At 41.1% G+C, this 25,035-nt stretch overlaps 1 protein-coding gene across 1 annotated transcript in view; it reads left to right on the forward strand.

Moving 5' to 3' along the window:
* Window positions 1-25,035, forward strand: part of cmip (c-Maf inducing protein) — a 52,893-nt gene that overhangs the window by 11,721 nt on the left and 16,137 nt on the right. The window contains exons 2-9 of the mRNA XM_080736372.1: window positions 15,494-15,619; window positions 17,709-17,759; window positions 18,303-18,464; window positions 19,546-19,587; window positions 20,323-20,385; window positions 22,335-22,415; window positions 23,321-23,424; window positions 24,114-24,218. Coding sequence (XP_080592498.1) covers window positions 15,494-15,619; window positions 17,709-17,759; window positions 18,303-18,464; window positions 19,546-19,587; window positions 20,323-20,385; window positions 22,335-22,415; window positions 23,321-23,424; window positions 24,114-24,218 — 734 coding nt within the window. The remainder of the gene's footprint in view (window positions 1-15,493; window positions 15,620-17,708; window positions 17,760-18,302; window positions 18,465-19,545; window positions 19,588-20,322; window positions 20,386-22,334; window positions 22,416-23,320; window positions 23,425-24,113; window positions 24,219-25,035) is intronic.

The following is a 25,035-nucleotide window of genomic DNA, read 5'->3' on the forward strand; positions in this document are numbered from 1 at the left end:
AACATATAAAGAGAAGGCTTTAGAAGCTGATAATAACGGAGTGGGTGTTCTAAAACTTTAGCGATTTAACAGTTAGGACAATTTTAAGATTTGTTTTATAAAAAAAGTTACATGGTATAACTTTAATTGTGAATAGTGAATGTGCGGTTGTCTGATTGTGTTTCACATTCGTGTAGATTGGTGAGTATGAAAGTACATAAACAAAGCTGTAGATACTGGTCAGACAAAATAAACCATTCTATTTTGGACCCAGGAACTCTCTTGCATATTAATGTGATATTACATTAGTTTAGTCATAAGAGGTCATCAGGTTCAGCAGTCAACAGCATGTTCAATGAACATATGTTGGCTCCTTTAGCATAACTTAGCCCATTTAGGCCTGAACACATTATGACGCAATATTTTATGCTTTAACTATTGAAAAATAGCAGATATACAAGCTCACAGCGCGGCACCGAGTGCAGCGCTGCGAGCTTGTAGATCTGCTATTTTTGAAAAATCGTGAAAATTCGAATTTTGACTATAAGTGTCTAAGGTTTTTGGAAAAACTATGTCAGCAATCTGGCCAGCCATCGTCAAAGAAAAGGTCCTTTTCACTTAACTGGAGCTCAGTTAGTCTGTTCTTGAGAGACTGCCATGTCAGTGGTTGTCAAACCTTTTCATGTGAAGGACCCCCAAAATGATATTTATTTGGCCACGGACCCCCATTTCAAAATATCTAGTTCCAGGGACCACCCAGAAGCAAAATTTGAGTTACAAACGTTCGCTTTGAAAATACATATATTCAAAGATTTGCACACATTTTCACGACTTTTTCAAAAATAGTAGATCTACAAGCTCGCAGCGCGGCACTCGGTGCCGCGCTGTGAGCTTGTATATCTGCTATTTTTCAATAGTTAAAGCATAACATATTGCGTCATAATGTGTTCAGGCCTAAATGGGTTAAAAACTGAGAGCTAACTATAATAGCAGTTTGCAGAACATTGATACTTGGTTTTATTATAATAAAATGTGACATGTAGCTTTTGTAACCAAATAAAATCATGCAATCTTAAACATGCTAACAAAATGCTTCGCTTTGAAAGTCAACCATTGCCACGACTTTTATATTTGTGCCTTTTCACAGTCACGACCCACCCCTAAATGACTCGACTCTGCAATTTGGGTATCATGAAGACAATTCCCGGTTATAAATACCACCTAAACATATAATCATATCACATCTGACATCACAATGTCAGTTACATAGCTTTCCTTTTTTATGAAGTCCTTTACAGGAAATTACTCTGATGCAAGTCTTTGTTTCCATTCGATGTTTTTTTTATGTGAAAACAAATTCTACTGCTAATAAATGTCACTTAAGATTGATTGATTTATGTTTATTTGACATTGACATCACACAATCACATTGGAAAGACCAGATGCATCGCTTAATTGTTATAATTTTCCACACCTGTCCACAGTAAGATAAAAAAAAGATCTATCATCTAAAACCAAATCCAAATAGAAGGGCTAAATCACTTATAGTAGTATAGAATTAAACACATACAGTACATATCAGAGGCATTGTGATCAGAACAACAAACCAGTCAACATCTTTGAATGTGAGCACTGTTGTTTTGATTTTAACCCATTTAGGCCTAGAATTATTGAATGCTTTAACCAGTGAAAAATAGCAGATATACTAGCTCACAGCGCGGCACCGAGTGCCACGCTGCGAGCTCGTATATCTGCTATTTTTGAAAAAGTCGTGAAAATGTGTGCAAATCTTTGAATACATGTATTTTCAAAGCGAACGTTTGTAACTCAAATTTTGCTTCTGGGTGGTCCCTGGAACTAAATATTTTGAGATGGGTACGTGGCCAAATGCATATCATTTTGGGGGTCCTTCACATGAAAAGGTTTGAGACTAACTGAGCTCCATTTAAGTGAAAAACACCTTTTCTTTGACAATGGCGAGCCAGATTGCTGACATAGAAACATAGGTTTTTCAAAAAACCTTAGGATTCAAAAGAAACTTATAGAATCGGGTCAAAATTCTAATTTTCACGATTTTTCAAAAATAGCCGATCTACAAGCTCGCAGCGCGGCACTCGGTGCCGCACTGTGAGCTTGTAGATCTGCTATTTTTCAATAGTTAAAGCATAAAATAATGATACACAATAATGTGTACAGGTTCTACATAATGTGTGTCATGTTGAGTCTTAAAATGAACCAGTCACTAGTTTTACATCAGCGGGCACTGGGGCAGAGAGTTCTAGAGCCTTAGACAATAGACAGATACTGTGGTTAAAATTCCTTGTTTAGGTCCAAGAACATGGTCCCGACAACATGTCCTTTATCTAGTAGACCTTTGACCCTCTCAAGTAAATAGCAATTAGCTGTTTCTGTGGAATATTTAGGTCTAAATCCAAACCGCTGTAGATGAAGCAATTGGTTGGACTCTAAATATTCCATTAGTTGCTCAGCAACGATCTTCTTGAGACTGTTAAGAGAGCTACAGTGTTCTTCTTTGTGCCTTTTATCTTGTGTTCCCTTTGGGTCCAGAACCTGTCTTTTTAAAAGGGAACTTGGGATACAAATAACGGAACAAGCTATGCTGTGAAATGAGTTCTGAAATACGTCATAGCCTGGAATTTAAATGCAGCGGAACGATTAACTATGAACATGTTGCAAATAAGGTGTACTGTATATGTGATAGCCTGATGTGAACTGGGCTTGATCTATTTATGGTGGCTCTCATTACCACCCACAAAGATAAACAGGAAAACCCTAACTCTCTCACATAGTGGTAAATGGCATTGTTTTAAATAACTAGCATTCACATACTGTGAACTGTCCTTATGTCTCTTTCTCACCCTATTTCTCTCACACACAGGCATACTGTACACTACACTACACACACACACACACACACACACACACACACACACACACACACACACACACACACACACAAAGGCATCAGAAGGCTTCTGGGCAGGCTTCCAGGATAGGCTACAGTGTGTGTTCATATTCAAATACTGGATCCTCCCAGTTTTGTTTGAACAATGCAGCCATTAAGCCGATTTCAGTTGTAGTCTGGAATGAGGGTGTTCCCTGCCATATTGACTCATTATGCTTGGAATAAATGGGCATTGAGCTCATTCTCCTCATACATTATGTATTCCAAGGAATGTTGACCAATGTCAAGCAAAACAGAAACAAGAAAATATTGAATATATTACAAATAATAGCATTTATAACTTCACTTGTCTAGTAGAATAATATTTGGAGGGCCTAGTAATGACTTTAGTGATAAAAAATATACAAACATTCACCAACTTCACATTCATTTCTGTTAATAAATAAAGAGCAATACAGTTATCTTAATAATATATGTATATTTTTGTCTTGTCTTTCCACCAAATTATAGAAAAGTATTGATTGTAGTATTGAAGCAGTATCAGGTCTGAGCAATGTTAGAATGATGCATATTGTCACTGTTGGGCAAAAACCTCGTATCTCCACGCTTCAAATGTGTAAATTCTTTTCGCGATGTAAAGCTTCATCATAAGGCCGTCGCACAAAAGTAGTGAAAACAGCAGATCTACAAGCACACAACGCCTCGCACCTCGAGGCATTAGTCTAGTCTAAATATATTTTTTTAAATGATAAATACAAAATGAACGGTTTTGGACATACAGGGTTTTCACCCGACAATGATGATATTAAAAAAGAGTAATAAAAGGAAAGTTAAAATAGTACAGGGAACATTTTTTAATGCATAGACAAAAAATATTTGATGTACAATGTAAACACCGCTAGTTTTCTTTTACTGCAAATGATGTTGTTGGACTCTCACACCAACAACCTGCTGGTGGCAGAAATGGTTGAGGGAGGGGATGAATAAAGGTTTGTAGAAGTCGGTTTGGACTGGTGTCCCAACAGCAGAGCAATAAGACATTATGAATGCAAGGGATGTCTTTGACAAAGAATGAAAACCACGCAGAGAGAGAATGTACACAAGAGAGAGACGGGTTAAGTACCATGCATAGTAGTACATAAACAACACGGGGATACATAACGAACGGAGACGGAGAGTACTTTGATCCGGTCTCTCCGTAGCTCCGGACGTAATTGTCTCTGTCCGTAACGTTACGGACAACACTCAACCTAACGGATTAAAACCGATAAAAACGTACGTACACATGAAGTACCCGTGGCGAACTTTTGTCAACCGTGGGGGCAGTAGAGGGAGAAATGTTTCGTCTTTTTTTCTGGTATCCATTTCGTAGTAGGAGGAAGTAAAAAATAAATAAATCACAAACGCTGAAGAGTGAACAAGCCGTTCAGGACGCAGACCTGTTGCCACTTGTACAACTGCAGTGCACACAGCAGCAGCGGAGGCAGAACGCAGAAGCAGCAAAGTGCCAGTGTCAGATCATGATACCATTTTAAATGATTATGATTGGTTTTAAAAGTTGTTCTACTTTATCCAAATAATAATATTAATAATAGGCTTAATAACAGCATTTTCCGACGGCGACAGCGTGCAGGGACATCAACTATGGAGTGAAAATAGAGTACGATGCCATTGAAAGAACGCACAGCACGGCTGTAGGCTATTTACTTAATGCATGTAATCGCCGATGCCTATCAACATGTTTGCTCATTGGGAAGATGCATTTGGGTGCCATCTATTGGATACAGTATGTAATTGAACCGTATATAACACAGAGAACGGACGGAACTATGCATGTCGACGCAATTACCGTAAGTTCCTCCTCAACCCCAAACGTACACAAAATCATCCATCCGTAACTATAAATGGCCCTTTAGGAGAAAAGAAGAGAGATCTCAGCTGAGGTGAAATGCCCTCCTGTCTGTCTGGTATCATGTGGCTCGAAGGGAAGTCAATTATCTAGCCCACAATTCATCAATTGAGAGCAATGTTAGAGTACTTGTAGATCAGCTTTTATTTTTATCTCCCTCAGGCAGGAAGGTTGGAGATTGTTTTCGGCCCTCTCCGTCCGTCCGTCCGTCCGTCCGTCCGTCCGTCTGTCTGTATGAGTTATCTCCAGCTCTGCCGTACTGATTGATTGTTGTGAAACTTTGCATGCACACTCCCAGTAGGCCAAGGAAGAATTTTCACATTGGCCTATAACTCTTGAACCGTACGTCATCATGACGCAATTTCCGATGTAGGCCCACCCATTTGTGCCAGACTACGTTTTCTGGTTATCTTCCAAACACAGTTTTTGCTACCACTCCTACAGATTTTGTCCGAAGTCAGTACACATTATATCTGCAGTCATGTGATCAAAATGTATCATACACAGATTTCTATACTCCAATATTATTATTATTATTTTGTTAAGATTTTTTGGGGGGACTTTTATGCCTTTATTGATAGGACAGTAGACTGACATGGGGCATTTGATTGGTCCTACTCTATATCCCGGTGGAGAACATGACCGTGTGCGTGTATTGTTGAGTGGGTGTCTGGGTGGGTGTTTTTATATTGTTGTGTTGAAAATTGCCTGTGACTTGGACTGAAAGGTCCATGCTAAGGTTTAATTTAATCATTTAAAATGTACAATGTATGGTATTTTTTTTATACCACTGAAGCAATCCACGGATATCTGAATTTGACATACGATACTATTTATGATTTTGAAGATTATTTGGCTTGACCTGTAGAAATGTTGTACATTTTAATGCCATTACGCTTCTGTTAAATATATAATGTACAGGACTGGCATAATTATGCGTAGTTGCTGCTGTTTTTGTTTGCTGTTGCTTCTTTTACAGCTACCACTGCCATTGTTCCTATTCTGATTGTTGTGATTGCCTCACCCCCCCCCCCGCCCCCACCCCATTTCCTCATACTTTGATGCCAGGGTCCACAACCTAGAGACCTTCTCTGTCATTTTGTCAAACGTGCGGCCTACAAGAGTGGCCTTTTTCAAGTTTATGGCCCGCATTATGCTTCCTCCTTGACATGGAGAGAAGTACAGGGCCTTATCGTTCGGGGAAGTGACTCTAACAGCACTGTTTTTTTTATGCTATTACGTCATCGATGCCCAGCAGGGTTACACGAGTTCAGAAAATGTGATGTCCCATCAAACTCGAATGCAGCATTTGGCGTGTTTATGTAGGCTTTGGCGAATCACAGTCTGAGATCCTTTCTAAATGGAGTGTTATCATATCATCATCAGCCAACCTTAAAATCTAGGCCACCAGTGAATGTTCTTTTGTTTGGTGTCTACTGTAGCGTGATTATCGGTAAATAGGGAAAGAGAGATTCAGGATGTGAAATTATAATTATTTTTTTTGATGACGGGAACGAGATGAACTCGTGTACTCAAATGCTCCCCTTATCCAAGGCGGTCTGTCTTGGGCAGTGGCTCTTTGGTCTGATATCCATGATGCAAGCAACTCAGAGAAAATGCAGAGATGCAGAGATTTCACATCGACATATTAGCTAACTAAAATGTTGTAAACATGGACATTCAATACTTTTTTCTTTTGCGTTTTTATGTGGTGTATCTTGGTGTACTGTATGTATACTATGTCTGTGAGTGTCTTGTAAGCCCGTGCGGGCTGGGCACCGTGTGGTGCATGACACTTTAATAAAAATCGATCTATCTATCTGTAGTTAATGTAGGGGTGGGCGATATGGAAAAAATACAATATCACAATATTTTCCCAAGCTGTATCACGAATCACGATACATGATTTTATCACAATTCTTTTTCACGTTGGTTTTTATGGTTATTTTTCAAGTTACTTGACAAAAACTAGGCTCTCTGGGTTCCTTTCGGGTGGTCTACATTCAACTTTACAAGTATGTAACCCTGACAGTATACAAATGAAACCAAATGGACCCTTACGGGTCCATTTGGTTTCATTTGTATACTGTCAGAGTTAAGTGGAGACCTTGACATTTTAAAGTTTGAGAACTACTGATTTAGACCAAAATGCAGGTTTAAAATTAATTCTGCAATGTCAGGTTTTTTGGAACCGATCAGCGAGCACCGATCACAAAAGTTTGATCACCCGATACCGATCAATCACCGATCCGATCAAGTTATTATTTATATTTTCTAAATGTTAATGTTTTAACTTAACTAACTCATTCACTCATGAATTCATTTATATATTTGCCTTATAGTTATTTACCATCATTACTATGTATTTATTATCATAGCAGTAACTAATTATTCCTTCAGCACTGTGGAAATCAATACCCCAAAATGGCCTCAAGTGGGCATACTGAACGGCTGGTTGATCGGTTGCACCGATCCGATCAGATCGGTGAATTTACCTTTTGATCTAAACCACCGATTATCGCCGATCACGCTTTGATCGGCCCGATCCGATCCATTGCCGATTGATCGGTAACATCTCTAGTTTTTAACGATTAAACAGAAGGCTCCCTCAATTGTATCACGATATATATACGATACCTCGAAAAGGCATATCGTGGAGACATTGTATCGTCGCAACGATATTTATCACCATACCGCCCACCCCTAAGTTAATGTGATTAACTACAGCATGTTAATATTGTTGATGTGATAAAGCAATGTTTTACCTGTGGTGGGCTGAACTTTAAAATGGCTTCTTGTGCTGCTTGACTGTAAATCTGTGGAGCAAACGTGCGAGGGCTCTGCTCCCACCCTGTCAGCAGTATATTATGTCCTTCTCAAGAACTGCCACTCCATTACTGCATGTTACACTTAATCACTCAGTTGCCTCTGGACCTGTGTCACCTCAACACACACTTTGAGATATTAGATTTTATTTGAAATATTCTCTGGGAGATGTGGCTATGGATCTGTTGACCAACAGAGATTAACAATATACTTACTGCTTTACTTACATATACATTTTCAGTTAACCTTTTATGCAAAATATGGAGTGTAATGAAGAACTTGAGGATAATACTATTTACTATTTTTTTTTTTTATGAATGCACTGTTATCATGGACATTGACATTTGACAGTGTCGTGTAAAAGTAGCGAAATAGCCAATCTATAATCCTGCAACACCTTGTAAGCTTGTAGATCAGCTATGTAAGCACATTTTCTCCTATAATGACATTCCCAAAATAGGGACACCAGGTTAAATGTTTGAAAGAACGTGGTTAAGTCTGTCAGGGATCACCATATATGGGCATGCAAAGGACAGACACGTCCAGTGATTTGTGCATTTATAGATGGATTTTAGATTTAACACTTTGCCGTCCGAAATAGAATGGTTGTTGGTAGATTAGCCGTGAAATTTCTATTATTGTATTGTGATCTGAGACATAATATTATGTTTATAAACATGAGCCCGCCGCCCCTCCTTCTTGGACAGCGCTGTTGTTTTTTTTTTTTTCTTTTCCCCAGGTCATTAGCTCACCGTGATTTTCTCGATCTCCGTTGGGATAAAGTGGTGGTTTTGGCCGAGCATCGATCTCCCCGTGCGTTTCGCGTGCGCGATACCCGCGCATAACGATCCATGCATATAGTCCAGGAGTGACTGAACAGTCGATGTGTCCACTTTGGATAGCCTAGCACCTAGCACTCCAGCTCTGCTAGTGCTAACGTCCAAACGTTAGCGGGAGGAAGGAAGGCTGAAGAAGGAAACGCCATGAGAGTCACTTCTGTTCATGTCAGACCAGCCATGAGCTATCAATGCACGAGTGGTGACTAGGGAAGGTTAGACGATCGCCGATTTTCGGATGAAAATCATTTATTTCGGTAAATACGGGAAAGTAGGGGAAAAGACGACTGGCTGCCCCTCCCCCCCTAGGAAGTCCGATATAGTACGGTTTTAATATTAAGGGGCTCCCGTGGCTTGGAAAGGGTTAATATATATTTTTTTTACAAACCCGTTATTCCGAGCCAAGTCGAGCAGTTGGCTTTCAAAAGGGGAGGGAGGGGACAGACAGAGATTCTGTGCATTTATACTGTAGATAGAAGATGTATACTATCCAATTTGCATTGACTATTAATTATTCAGCTTGTGACTAAATGATAACGATTCTACTGAAAAGTAACATTTCCTGAAAAGTAATGGTAACTTTGCCATAGAGACGATATGTTGCACCTGAACTCTGTATTTGTTTATATTTTCGTCACTTCCTTCCATGTTACTAATTGAAAACAAACAAACAAAACAAAACAAAAACGCTTAGCGACTCCATCCCCGTCCGCTTGTTGCCATGGCAACACAGCACAGCAGTGGGGAGATAGAGTGGAGCCGAGCTCGCTGTGTAGACAGAATACTGCAATCCTCCTCAAGGAAACAAAGCGGAAAAAATAAAGATGAAACGCGAACAAGAAGAAAGGATGAAGGACAAAAAGAACAAAACTTGCAAGCAAGGAAGCTACGCATGCACCGAAAAATCAAATCATTTTTGGAGATTGGATTTGGAGAGAGATGTCTTAAAAAGAGACAAGAGGGGTGGGGGGTGTGGTGTGGTGGAAGGCAGCAACAGGCAATCACTGGATGTTCCAGTGCAGGATGTTGTATCTATGGTAACCTACGTTGGCTATCTGAATGTGAAGCCTCCTGTTTGCTTGTGGACTCTGGCTGTTCGTTCTCTCTCCCTTTACCTTTATCTGAGAGTAGAAACAAACCTCCCTCCTGTCACAGCATTTTATATTCCACTTGTTCATCCCCCCCCTCATTTGTGCATTTGGGCTGTCACGATTATGACATTTTTACATGGCGATTAATTGTCACTCAAATAACTGTGATTAATAACGATTTAATTGTGTTTTTGTCGTTTACAATTACATTTCTGTTTGGCTTTTAGGCTTTGAAGTTACAAAGAAATTACTGACATATTTGACAACTTTATACTTAAAAAAGAACAGTGATAGTGGAAATAGCCGATCTACAAGCTGATAACGCGCCGTGATGCGACGCGTTGTGAGCTTGTAGATCTGCTATTTCCACTACTTTTTTAAAGTGTTTGAATCTATATTAACATTTCTCAACATGGAAACGATTAATTGCGATTACCTCAAATAATTGCGATTAGACGATTATGTAATAATTGTGACAGCCCTATTTATGCATTAACTAATTAAGACCTGTATACTTGGTCACACGATGAACAGTGAAAATAGCCCCATCTACAGGCTCACAATGCGTTGAGCTCTTAGATTTGGGGAAACTTTTTACATTTTTTGGAAAGAAATCCTTTGCCTATATTGGCGTGCCTAAAATAGGTACGGTGGTTTAATACATGTACCTGAGCCCAATATTGCGTGGTAGGCACTATATGCAGATATATGTCTAGCTATACTTATGGGGACTAAACGCATGTTCACACTGTCACCTGCAGTGTTGGGACAAAATAGTAGGTCCCCACAACGGTTAAGGGCTAGGTTTTTAGGGATAGAGGTTAGGGTAAGGCCACTGGACTTGCATAAAAATGAATGGAAGTCTATGTAATGTCCCCACAAGTGTTGTAAATATATATTGTGTGTGCGTGTGGCCATCAAGGAGAGACGAGGCAAAGAGTACGGGAGGGAGGAGAGGAGAGTGAGAACAGCCAACTCACTCTGTCAGCCAGAGAGGGGGGGGGGGTGTAAATAAAGGAATAGTGTGTTTGTTCTCTAGTAGGGGGAGGGGAGGTGCGCTGGGGAACTGCATGTTTGTTCTATGATCACAGAGGGAGAGAGAGAGAGCGAGAGAACGAACGAGGGAGATGGATGCAAATAAAGAGAACCTGTCTGCTTGACTTGACTGCAGAGAGAGAGGGGAGGATGAAAACAATATAAGCAGTGTTATGTCTGAACAGGACAGGACAGGACAGATCCATGGCGGCGGTGTGCAGCTAGGCAGTTGGACAAGGCTGAGCCAGGGCTGTTTTTTTTCTGTCTGGGAGCAGGAGTGTGACAAGTTCAGAACAGAACTCACTGTGGTGTCCCATTGTAGACAGAGACTAATAGTTTGAATTCTATCCTAAGCTCTATTGAACCAGTAGGCTCGACTCAGTTTGGGATGAAGCTGGGTGGATATACATGACATACATGAAGTTACTATGAAAACCTCCACCGACTGTCCATCAGTCAGTCCCTCCGTCTGTCCGTCACGTCACGTCACGTCACGTCACGTCACACTTTTGGCCCTACTCTTATCTCTGCCACCGTTGCCCCTATCCATGCCAGACTTTGCGCACACACTTCTTGGCTGGCAAACCACAACCTCTGCCCCTGATCTCTCACATGCCCCTCTTCTAGCGCCATCATGAGGTTGCTAAGGCCAATTTGTGTATACATGCGACCTGACAGTCGCTTATCTCCCGATTAGGGAGTCCTACTGGTTATTAGTTAGTAAGGGTTTGAGTTCACACAAAGCTATTATATGCTGGGTTTTTGTACTGTCCTTGGTAGGCCTTGGGTCAGAGCAGGCTCAAATCTTCTGTTCCCAACTCCCAAGACCAGGGTTTCCCAAACTTTTTTGTCTCGGGGCACCCAATAAATATTTTTTTAATCCGAGGCACGCCTACATTATAATTTTCACTCCCAGCACCTTATATTTATAGCATATCGTCGTTGTTGGGTGGAAACCTTTTATGTCCAAAGCGTTCGTTTTGTACGGTATTTATCATCTATAAAATGTACTAAACTAGTGAAAACAGCAGATCTACAAGCACACTGTAGATCGGCTGTTTTCACTAGTTTTGTGCGACAGTCTTGTATGATGAAGCAGGGTTTTGCTTTACCAAAAGACGTACACATTTTAAACTTGGAGATACAAGGTTTCTTGCACGACAGTGACAATATTTTAGTGATTATGTTGCGAGGAAAACGTCGAGGTAATATCCATTTTGGTTAGAACTGACTGAAAATAACTTTGTTCTTCAAGTTTAAAATGATACTAAATATTTTTTTCAACTGTCCAAATAAATTCTAAATATTATAGAATTATCTCGCGGCACCCCTGGACTGCCGTCGCGGCACCCCAGGGTGCCCCGTCACCCACTTTGAAAACCCCTGCCCAAGACAGTCTCTTTCAGAAGGAGAGTGGGGCCATTGCAGCAGTAATACTGAGGCAGAATACAGACTGTGAAGGGAGAGGGCAGTCTGTGGGCTTTTATTAGAGCTCCAGTTCAGTCTCCTTTTAGATGGACAAATAAGTGGAGCAGACTGTTGACATTTCACACCATGTAGCCTGACAAAAACAGCAACTCGTTCTGATGTAAAAAGACTCTTTTTTTTATCTTCCTTGCTGTCGAAGTGTTGGACAGAGAACTTGGAAATGGTCTATTTTGCGTTGCTGACTGTAACCTGTGCATTAGCTGATGAGACTAAATTCATAGATGGTCGCGTCAACATCAACGTTGGTAACGCTCCCGTTTTAATCAATGAAGGGTGCTCCACTGCCGACGTCAACGTTGGACGTTCCAGTGACGGCGTCCAAACTAAAAAAACGCCCCGGTTCAATTTTTTTTACGCCGTCCACAATGTCAAGTCATGTATAAATTATGATTAAATGTAATTGCATTGCATTTAAATGTACTAGAAGCTGGGCCGCCCTTCGGGCGGCCCAGCGTCTAGTCGGCGACCTGGCCAACTCGGAACAATGTAAATAGGGAATGAATGCCCCGCCCTTTAATGCAAACCCCATTATACCTGTTTTCATAGGACCCGTTTTGACCATCTGTCTGCCTGTGTCCATTTATGCCCATATATGGAGATATCTGTATCTGTCTGTCTGTCGGCGTCCATTTTATGTCCATATATGGAGATCACTGCAGTTATAGTTCTGGGTCCATTTTATGCCCATATATGGAGATATCTGTCTATCTGCGTCCATTTTATGCCCATATATGGAGTATCTGTCTGTGGCTCCAACTGTGTTGCAGACACAGTGCCGGTTCCCCCTTTAATGCAAACCTCATTATACCTGTTGTCATAGGACCCGTTTTGAACATCTGTTTGCCTGTGTCCATTTATGCCCATATATGGAGATATCTGTATCTGTCTGTCTGCGTCCCATTTTATGCCCATATATGGAGATCTTTGACCATCTGTTTGCCTCTGTCCATTTATGTCCATATATGGAGATATCTGTATCTGTCTGTCTGCAATCCATTTTATGCCCATATATGGGGGCATTCATTTTATGCCCATATATGGAGAACGCGCGTGCCGGTGGGACGAACGGTTCTCGAGATACGCGGATTACATACACATACATACACACTCACAGAGATTTTTTGTTGACTCATGTGGCGTACGTGATGTCAGAGCCTTTTATGAAGTGATGTCACAATGAGTCAGAGCTTTCGCCGATTTCCTCCGGAACAGCCTGATGTCAACAATCAACCCCGCATAAGGAGATTCCGAACGTTTCGCGCCGGTTCGGGAAAACCGCGCGTCGGGTCGGGTCGAGACCCGGCACTGCACTCCGTGCCGCGGCGGGGAACGCGCGTGCCGAATCTGAAGCCGGTGGGACGAACGGTTCTCGAGATACGCGGATTACATACACGCAGACAGACAGACGCGCAGAGACTTCTCGCATTTATAGATAGATATATACATGCTTTTTTGCCGTTCACGTCATTCAAAATGGTGACTAGATGTCCCAAAAATCCTAGCATAATTTTTTATGTAATTACAGTGGTCTTCTTTGATAAAATTATGTATAAACACAACAGGCTATAATCATGACAAAACAAAGTGGTCAGTCAGTGGTGCATTGCTGCTCTCTGCTGTGAACATATTGCTCTATACGTTCACATTCAGGTCACAAATAGTTTTATTCCTGTTTGAAAGTGATTTTCATGTAGTTTTGGAAATGGGCTATATTGCCATTAATGAATACCTCACAGTCACAGCCGCTGCGTTGCGGTGGAGCCGGTCGGACGTCAATGTGACGGTGTCAATGAAGCCGTCACGACGCAGAGCAACGCGGCGCTCGCGGTGGAGCCCTAGCCTTATACAGCCATGCTCTGCTTAGGTCCTTCAGAGGGTATCATCTCATCACTTTTTTTCCCCCTCTTTCAGATTTGCAAATGTTTCTTTAATCATTTTCAATCCACTGACTGCACCACTTTAGTCACATACAGGGTTGGCCTGTTTATTGTGAATGTGTTTATTCCTGGGCATAATGTGTTTCTTAGCTTATGACTGTGTTAAGAAAAAAATCTTGTTAGTGTTCGTGACGTTACTGTATTTGTAGTCCATATCCAGCCGCTCGCTCCACAGCTCCTCCTAGTCTCCCAGAGCGGTGAAAGGTCTGGCTATGAGAGACTAGTATTTACTTACTCTTAAAGATGCCCTGATTTGATCCAACCCTAAAACAGGATCATCAGGTATTATGATTATACTAGGTGTACTAAAAAGGTGTACAGAAAGTGTTTTTTTTTTTATTATGTTTTTATGTGGCCACACCCACCTGAACAACACAGCTGTTGTCATATGATAATAAGGGGAGGGGAGGAAGCGGTGTATTTCCATTGAGCAGAGGCTTTCAGCTTTGAGGAAGAAACCAAAAACACACAGGGAAGACATATTTGCATAGTATTGTCACACCCGGGGGTCTATTAGAGTAATGTTAACTCCATAGACACACAAACTATGGCACTACCCCTTTAACCTGATCTGTTGCAGTTAAGCTGCAACTTTACTCTGAGACTCTTTGCAGTGACTCAGTAATTAATGACTATTTGCATGGAACTGCAGCAGTGGTGTAAAGTAACTAAATACATTTACTCGAAGTACTATACTTGAGTACAATCTTGAGGTATTTGTACTTCACTTGAATATTTCCAATATCCAATACTTTACTTTTAATCCACTACATCTCGGATCCAAATATTGTACTTCTACTACATTTATTTAGTTAATTACAAAACATACATTAACTTCTTCAGTGCCGTATGTAAATTGGGACCTCTTATATTGCCGTTTCGCCACCAAAGGGTTAAAAAAATAGTGTGCACGCTGGTGTACAAATTCGTGCACAGATGATGCACTATGCATGTGCACGCTTTTCACAGCTTTCAAACAAAAAAATCTGCTTAGAAATCCGTTCAGGCATTCTGGAGATAGCAGCCCTTATGTTTTCTTCAAATGTAAACAAACATGGCTGCCATGTTTGAAAGATGGGGTTGGTATGGGGGTTAAACATGCAATTTTGCGATCGCGATCATGCCTAGTACATTGTTGGAGGTCCAATTTTTTGGTCGATTGGCAGGGAAGACCATAGTTAAAAAGTCGATTTTATTATAGAAGTAGATTTTTTGGCAGGGTATGAGTTAACCACTTCAACCCTATAAATTACGGTCATTTGAAAATAGCCGATCTACAAGCTCACAAGATTTTTTATACATTTAAAAACTTTAAATGGGACATTCTGCATAATGGGTACTACTTTTACATTTGGTACTTCAAGTACATTTACAGTTTTTCTTCCATGACTGTATAGATACGGTATATACTAATGCTATTTCTCTCTCTCTCTCTCTCTCTCTCTCTCTCTCTCTCTCTCCTTCAGCCCACCGGCTACATGGAGTCAGCGATGTCCTACAGCACCATAGAGGACCTGCAGCTTCTCTCGTGGGACAATGCTCCTAAATACTGTGTCCAGCTCAGCTTCCCTGGGGGCACCGTCCTTCTGCAGGTACTGTCCCGCCTCAAGCACCCCGGGAACCCCATGACAACGAGCCACCAGTGGTGGAAAAAGGGCTCAAATGTTTTACTTGAGTAAAAGTATCAATACTGCAATATAGCAATAGGCTGCAGCAACTCTAAAGTACCTACAGTATGTACCTACAGTATGAGAGTGGATTCCCCATCCGCCAATGTATTTCAATGGGAATGGTCACACATGATCAAAACTGGTACACATACGCCGACCACGTCGCTCAATTGGTTTTCAAAAAATTCAAATGCATGCAAAACACAACATTGCAGTACATTTTCCATATCTTCAGCAAGCAACGCAGTCATACAGCAAGCAACGCGGTCATACAGCAAGCAACGCAGTCATACAGCAAGCAACGCGGTCATACAGCAAGCAACGCAGTCATACAGCAAGCAACGCGGTCATACAGCGAAGTGTATGCAACGACAGTAAAAAAAGAAAAAAAGTTAGGCCTGGGGGGGAAAAACTATAAATCTGCCAGACTGCCACTATTATGTCTGACTCAAAGAGCTATTGTTACCTGGCTAGTAATGTGTAGTGGATAGTGGATACAACACAGCATGTACCTGTACCTACTTGACTGGGTGACATCACTCGGAACCTCTGCGATAATATGTAATTTCCATATTAACCTGCCCCATACAAAGTGCACATTCGGCGGTGCCACCCATTAGCTGTTGCATTCACCATTTGATACATAATATACAACCCTAATGGGTGTTGGAGTCTGCAAAGTACATCCACTTCCTCAGCTCTGTTTGCTTATGTATGCCTGCCTGCTGCTGTCTCTCGTCTGGAGTGCTTCCAGAGGCAGCCAGTCAGTGTTGGTTATGTGGAACACTTTCACTGGTCCCTGGTTCCTATGTATGAGGATGCTGCATGCCTTCCAGAGACGTGGTCTTCTCCAGACATACATCAGATAAATATCAATTATGTCAGAAAACATAGCATAGCATGAGTCTTGAGCGGAGAAGACAATGAACACAAAGATGAGTCTAGAGTCTGTCATCCTCTGCAAGATATGACACATCTCAAATTACTTTTCAAAGTAGAAATTACCTTTACACACTGGACATGTACTGTATTTTTCTGTCCCACAGCACCCCCCCCCCCCCCCCCCCTTCTAGTGATCAATTAGTTTGAAGTGAACAAACATTCCAACAGGTGGTAAAAGTGCAAACAGTCCAGGTACTGTATTAGGAAGAATGGTGGCATTATTCTGTGATGAACAGTCAGGTCATGGTGCTTTGTTTTAAGACAAGTTAGCCTTTCACACCCCATCTTTAATTATAAGTAAATCTCATAACCCCATAAGATCTACTGGAACAGGTTTTAATTTTTTTTTTTTTTAAGGAGGGGCGCTGTTTTGTGCAGGCCAGGCACACTCACCACTCACTCACAGGCACAGTTTACACTCACTCACTCACATAGGTTACAGCTGCTCAAATTCACCGCTCCACTTCGAACCGAGGTTCGATTTTTTTTTCCATTTAATGAAAATGAAAGCCTTTGGACATAGAAGGTTTCCACCTGACAGCGAAGAAAGTTGCAAGAGCCAAAATAATTTCTCTCATTCCAATGTGCGGTTGACCTGTGTGTCAAGAACTAACGTTACTGTTTACCTCCCTCGCTCCCGTGTGTTCTCGTTGTCTAAGGTCACATTTACCTAACCTGTGTGTGTGTGTGTGTGTGTGTGTGTGTGTGCAGGCACGTGCACACATAGACATCAATGTGTGCCGTCCGCCACAACTCCAGTATTCACTTGATTATGCCTAGTTCACTGTGGTGTCAAGTACCGAAAATAGCTGCGACACGTTGTGAGCTTTAAGGTCTGCTATTTACGATATTTTCACCAAAAGGCCCTTTTAGAAATTTCAGCCCCTGCCTCTCTAACATTCTCTGCACGTCTGTGTGTGTGTGTGTGTGTGTGTGTGTGTGTGTGTGTGTGTGTGTGTGTGTGTGTGTGTGTGCGTGTGCGTGTGCGTGTGTGTGCGTGTGCACGCGTGTGTGTGTGTGCGTGTGTGTGTGCGTGTGTGTGTGTGTGCGTGTGCGTGTGTGTGTACAGGCTGCCAATAGCTACCTAAGGGACCAGTGGTTTCACTCGCTGCAGTGGAAGGTAAGGTTACTTTATAGGCTTCAACTATTAATTGTTTTGCGTCCTCAGTCTTAAAGGTCAATGTGATCCTTTAATGTCATTCAGTGGACACTTTATCCAAAATGTCTTTACAATACTACCATTACATGCATTTTACCCATTGCATGATGATTTGTTGTGAGCTTGTAGATCTGCCATTTGTGCTATGAATCTGATTTATTTTTTAACTTGCCCATGTACCGTATAGATTATAAAGAAATGTATGAGAAATTATTTAAAAAAAGTGAAAATAGCCACCATTGTACAATGAAATATAATAACTTAAGTGGTTAATCAAAAAAAAAAAAGATTTAGTCTATTAAAAAAATTAAAATAAAATGGTTTTGTTTATATATAAAATAGATATTTTAGTTTCAATATATTTTCGGTTAATTGCCGTATCAAGCAGTATTTAAACATGTAGGAGAAAAAAAAAGTCAGATTTTTTTTTTTCAACTGTTAGTTTTCCTTTTGAGTAAGTTGTGTGTGTGAAAATTATGTGACGTCATGTTGTGTTCCTTGCAGAAAAAGATCTACAAGTACCGAAAGGTTCTGAACAACCCCAGTCGCTGGGACGTTGTTCTAAAGGAGATCAGAGCGCTGGTGGACATGGCTCTGACGTCGCCACTACAGGACGAGTCCATCCACCAAGCCCCGCTGCACATCATCTCCACCCTGCTGGCTGAGGTAGGGACCTGGCTGGCACACATCTCACAACCAGTGAATTAACTCTCAAATACCTGGAACGCGCCCGAGTCGCGTTAGATTTTAACCACTTTAACCATTATAGTATGCTTTAACTTTAGAAAAATAGCAGATATTTTTGAAAAATCGTGAAAATGTGTGCAAGTCTTTGAATATCTTTGACCCGATCTTTGACCCGACTTTTAAAACCTTCCTCTAAATCAGTAGTTCTCAAACTTTTTCATGTCAAGGACCCCCAAAATTACAGGTATTTGGCCACGGACCCCCAACTCAAAATATCTAGTTCCAGGGACCACCCAGAAGCAAAATTTGAGTTACAAATGTTCGCTTTGAAAATACACATATTCAAAGATTTGCACACATTTTCATGACTTTTTCAAAAATAGCAGATCTACAAGCTTGCAGCGCGGCACTCAGTCAATAATTCTAGGCCTAAATGGGTTCAACCCATTTAGGCCTAGAATTATTGAATGCTTTAACTATTGAAAAATAGCAGATCTACAAGCTCACAGCGCGGCACCAAGCGGCACCGAGTGCCGCGCTGCGAGCTTGTAGATCTGCTATTTTTGAAAAATCATGAATCTTTTTGCCAAATCTCTGAATATATCCTTTTAAAAGCGAACATTTGTAACTCAAATATTTTGCTTCTGGGGGGTCCCTGGAACAACATATTTTGAGATGGGGGGTCCGTGGCCAAATACATGTAATTTTGGGGGTCCTTGACATGAAAAGGTTTGTGAACCACTGATTTAGAAGAAGGATTTAGAAGTCACTTATGGAATCGGGTCAAAAAATATTCAAAGACTTGCACAAAATGTGTTCAAGATTTTTCAAAAATAGCAGCTCTACAAGCTCGCAGTGCAGCAATCGGTGCCACGCTGTGAGCTTGTATATCTGCTATTTAATTTAATAGTTAAAGCATAAAATAATGGTTAAAGTGGTTCAAATCTATAATTACACAGATTTGCGTTCCCGGTCTAAATGGATATTAACTCATACAAAGCTGATTACCTTGATCATCTGTCACTTTGCTGATCTCATCTCCTCTCCTCTCTTCCACTAGAACACCAACCTCAGCACTCAGGACCACGAGAACATCATTGTGGTGAGTTAAAAATTCAGTGAATGTATAGCTAGGGCTGTCACGATTATGAAATTTTACATGACGATTAATTGTCACTCAAATTGATTTAATTGTGTTTTTGTCGTTGACAATTACATTTCTGTTTGGCCTGTAGGCTTTGAAGTTGCACATGGCAGATATGACACATAACCTAAATATACAAAGAAATGAAGGACATATTTGACAATTTTACACTTTAAAAAAAACATTGATAGTGGAAATAACCGATTTACGTGAGCTTGTAGATCTGCTATTTCCACTATAGTTTAATTGTTTGAACATATATAAACATTTTTCAACATGTAAACGATTATGATGGTTATCCCAAAATAATTGCGATTGTGTCAAATAATTGCGATTAGGCGATTATGTAATAATTGTGACAGCCCTAATAGCTCTCTTTCCTCGGGTCTCTCTGGGATGACGTGCAATGGAGATTATTGTTTCTTTCTTGTTACATTTCTCCATGCATGCACACTTAATGAACATTTTTGCTGTCATTACCTTACGTACATTATGTGACAGATTAGCACCGTTCTGTGTGTGAGTCAGTGGTGTTTATTGAGCTCAGCTTTTACATTATTTTGTTTCTGACAAAACTAGTCCAGCCTTTTGGGTCCTATACTGCTGGCTAAGAGCCACAGCAAATATAAGACACGATAAGGAACATAGTCATTGATCTTGTGTGTGTGTGTGTGTGTGTGTGTATTTGCTCAGGCCATAGCCCCTCTCTTGGAAAACAACCACCCACCACCTGATCTGTGTGAATTCTTCTGCAAGGTGAGATTATGTTTTACATGTGTATTGGAATGAAAGTGTCAGATTTCAGACGTCGGACATTCTTTGAGCAAAACTGCTCCGTTGACAGCCCTAATGGACATAGTGATTTTTATAATCTTCAATAATAAATAAATAAATAAAAGAAAACACTGAATGAAAACAATGTTGGTATAACAGAGATTCCCCAAATATTGCAGCGAGAAGACGCTCATCATTTGCGAAGAGATCATTTGCCAGTCACTGTAGCATACGCACGTAACAGAAATCCCGAACACATATTTTATTGTCCCAGTGACAATGATATGGTGTTGGTCTTCAAGCCTTGTGCCTAGTCTCTCATGATCTAGACACCTCTTGTGCGAGCATGAAGTACTGTATCCATAACAGTCATTTAATGTTGGAACAGACACCTTGTCCATAAAGGAGGCCAATGTGTAAGTGAATATGTGTAAATGAATATCCACTCCCTTTGCCGGATGTTTTTATCGAGCAACTAGAGTTCAGGCCGCTACGTGGCCCACACACCTAAGCCGATCCGACCAATATGCCCAATTGCCCATATATGGAGAGTTATTTTCCCTTTTATGCTCATATATGGATATCGCTGATATACATTAGAGGGTAGCACGAGTCCAAAATATGAGACCTGTCCCGAAACGGAACCGAGGATATTTGGATCTTTGGACCGAGCCAAATTTCCCTGAGAAACATTCTGATTTACTAGCCCCAATGATTGGATCCGGTCCGAAATGGAGCCGATTAAAATTGGATCCGATCCTAAATGGAGCCGGGGAAAATGTACCCGATCTGTGTCCGTTGCTTATTTTCACCATTACTTTGAGACTGGTCGTCTTCTCTCTCTACTCAAGCGCTGAGCGTACTTCCCCCACCTCTCCGAGAGCTACAGTGGAAGGCTGTGGTTGCGTCATGTACACGTGTGTGTGTGTGTGTGTGTGTGTGTGTGTGTGTGTGTGTGTGTGTGTGTGTGTGTGTGTGTGTGTGTGTGTGTGTGTGTGTGTGTGTGTGTGTGTGTGTGTGTGTGTGTGTGTGTGTGTGTGTGTGTGTGTGTGTGTGTGTGTGTGTGTGTGTGTGTGTGTGTGTGTGTGCGTGCGTGCGTGTGTGTGTGTGTGCACCGTTCACTGCACTGTGTTTCAGACACACCCCCCTCGAGTAGAACACACACTATAGGCTCTATTTTGATTGTCTTAAGTACCAGCTCTTAAGCCTTAACTTTAAGGCCTGTCCATACTGTCTCCGACCACCAACAACTTTTTGTCAGAACTCGGAAAGTTCCGGTTCAACTACAAAATGATGTCACTCGCATCTTCTGAAAAGCATTACCCCGAATTAAGAGTTTGGAAAGCTGCATGTCGCAAAGTTGGAAGTTCTCGGAACTCTCAGACGAAAAGTGTGGTGGTCGGAGACAGTATGGATTGGCCTTTAAGTTAAGGCATAAGAGCTGGTACTTAATACAATCAAAATACAGCCCTATGGATTTTAGAATGTAATGATTTTACATTTGAAGAATTTAACATAAATATATATATATTTTAAAGCTCGGATCCTCTCGGATACTTGCGGGTAAATGCGTTTCGGAATGCAATTGGCATTTGGACCCTACCCGACCCTGTCCCGAAGGACAAGTCAAATATTTTAGCTCCGAAACGGCTCGGTTCTCGGTGGGGCTCTCGGGTAATCGGTTCCGGGCAGACCCGTGCTACCCTCTACTATACACCCAGCTTCATTACCATTAGTTCCAAAATTTGCTTTGCACCTCAACATGTTGTTAGTATTCAAATAGACTGGACTGTACACTCCTTAAAAATGTCCTCACTGTGAGATAGTATAATGTGCACAGGAAGTTCATTTAATGTTCTAGATTTTATTCTCTATAGAAATGAGTAATCCATGACATTTAAGTTGTACATTTTTGTCACTGTGACCCGCAGCACTGTCGGGAGCGGCCAAGGTCAATGGTGGTGATTGAAGTGTTCACTCCTGTGGTCCAGAGAATCCTTAAACACAACATGGTGAGATTCCCACAGCCTACCGCTGTCTCTCTGTATTCATTATGTTAGCATTACAACATTGTTCTTACCATTCTACACCCTGGAACTTCTAAATATACTTTCTTCCATTTTTGTGTGACATTTTCTATTGAATGGAACATTTGTAATGTACACAGGGGCTTGTCTACCATTGTTTCTGTCCACTTGTTAGTCCCCCCAGGAATCCGCGATTCCGCGATCGTGGAAATGATCGGAAATGATCTTTCTGCGATTCGCGGATTTCTCGCCCGTCTGCAGAATAACAGTAAAACCTGACGTTATCTCAGTTATTACTCCTATTATAAAATGATTTGTAGCCTACATGGTGACCTCATAGGACTTTGCTTCACAGGGCCCTGGGGGAATAGTTTGACTGACGGACGCTGGATGGTCCCACATTCCTACATGAAACTGTGTCCTGACGTATAGTTCCTCTATGCCTATGGTCCTGGCAATGACAATGCTAATGCAGAGGAGAATAAATATTACACCCATACAACAATTAAAAATAAATAAATAAAATATTTAATATTAGATTTTTATTCTCAAAACAATTATTAGAATATTTGATTATTCTAACCACTAATTACAATTAATTGTAGCTATTTCAGGAAGGGTTTTACTTGATTATTAGAACTAAATCATTTTTTGCTTGATAACTAATTTTTTAATGTCCGCGGAATCAAGAATTGTTCTCTGCAGAATTCCGCAGAATCAGGATTGTTCTCCGCGGACTCGAGACTTTTTCTCCGCGGATTCCTGGGGGGATTAACTTGTCTTTTTCTTCTGCGTTTCTCTCTTCGGCCTCACTTTCTAAATGTTCTTTTTCTGATTATTCTCACACATTCATTCCGTCCTTGTCTTTGTCCTTGTTTTGTCTTTGTCAGGACTTTGGGAAGTGTCCCCGGCTGCGTCTCTTCACCCAGGAGTACATCCTGGCCCTCAACGAGCTCAATGCCGGGATGGAGGTTGTCAAGAAGTTCATTCACAGGTGAGACACAACACTGTGCCACAGTGGAGTCAAAGGCCATATCGACCTAGATTTTAACTCTCAAATACCTGGAACGCGCCTGAGTCGCGTTAGATTTTAACCACTTTAACCATTATTTTATGCTTTAACTTTAGTCGGTGCCGTGCTGTGAGCTTGTATATCTGCTATTTTTGAAAAATCGTGAAAATGAGTGCAAGTCTTTGAATATATTTGACCCGATCTTTGACCCGACTTCCAAATCCTTCTTCTAAATCATGCTGTTCTCAAACCTTTTCATGTCAAGGACCCCCAAAATTACATGTATTTGGCCACGGACCCCCATCTCAAAATATGTTGTTCCAGGGACCACCCAGAAGCAAATATTAAAGTCACAAATGTTAGCTTTTAAGTAGATATATTCAAAGACTTGCAAAAAAAATCATGATTTTTCAAAAATAGCAGATCTACAAGCTCGCAGCGCGGCACTCGGTGCCGCGCTGTGAGCTTGTATATCTGCTATTTTTCAGTAGTTAAAGCAGTCAATAATCCTAGGACTAAATGGGTTAACATAAGTTGCCTGAAAGAAATGCACCAATAGCCTTCATTTAACATCTCACTGGAATGTGAATAGTGTGTGTGAGGATAGAAATGATATGAAGAAGTGTAGCATTGTGCATTTTATAGCTGACCTGTACCTCTGTGCTTTGCAGTATGCATGGGCCAACAGGACAGTGCCCGCACCCACGTGTTCTGCCTAACCTGGTGGCAGTGTGTCTTGCAGCCATTTACTCCTGTTATGAGGAATTCATCAACAGGTCTGTAATCTGTGCGCACACACGCACACGCGCGCGCGCACACACACACACACACACACACACACACACACACACCTTTCCCCCAGAACACGTTGTTCTGTAGCATTTGAGACACTGATCCATTGCATAAGCTCTTGCATTCTTTGGCCACCATCTCATCTCATTTCATCTGATCCTGATGAAAAGGTGTCACCTGGTCCCTCATCCATCTGTCCACATTTGTCTGGACATCTTGTTCGGCTTGTTGGGTACAGCGTGAGCAGCTAGGCTTCAATACACCTGAACGCCAACCTATGCGAGCTACCCAAGTGATTAATTCTTGGTTGCCAATCCAAAGTATAAATCGGGCATTAAGGTTTGATAGATTAGCTGTGTACAAGAGAACAATCACTAGGATATCACTTAAATTATGATGTGCAGGTGTCTCATTTCCCCATTACATTCCTCACAAAACATGAAATAAAACCTGAACGGCCTTTTCTTCATGTTCTTTACACAAGATTAAACTTTGATGCTATAATATCTTCCATTGTCCTATTGTCCCTTTTCACCTGCCCTCCCGGCCATCTATTCATATATAAACAGCACAGTTTCACCTTGAAGAGTTTTAAGAGCTCATGTTTATCCAGTGACTCTTTTAGCTGAAAGGCTAGTTAAACCGAGAACTGGATACAATCTCAGCAGAGGTTTTCAACTTTTGACCAGGCTTTCTTGCTGCCTTTTCATTGACTTTCTACTGTTAAACCCTATCAGTATAAACTAATCTATAATGGATTCTTTTCACATTTTAGCTAGTAAACGCAGCTGAAGTTAACTG

Source organism: Nannobrachium achirus (genome assembly GCF_963921795.1).
Source record: "Nannobrachium achirus genome assembly, chromosome: 11".
NCBI classification, from domain to species: domain Eukaryota; kingdom Metazoa; phylum Chordata; class Actinopteri; order Myctophiformes; family Myctophidae; genus Nannobrachium; species Nannobrachium achirus.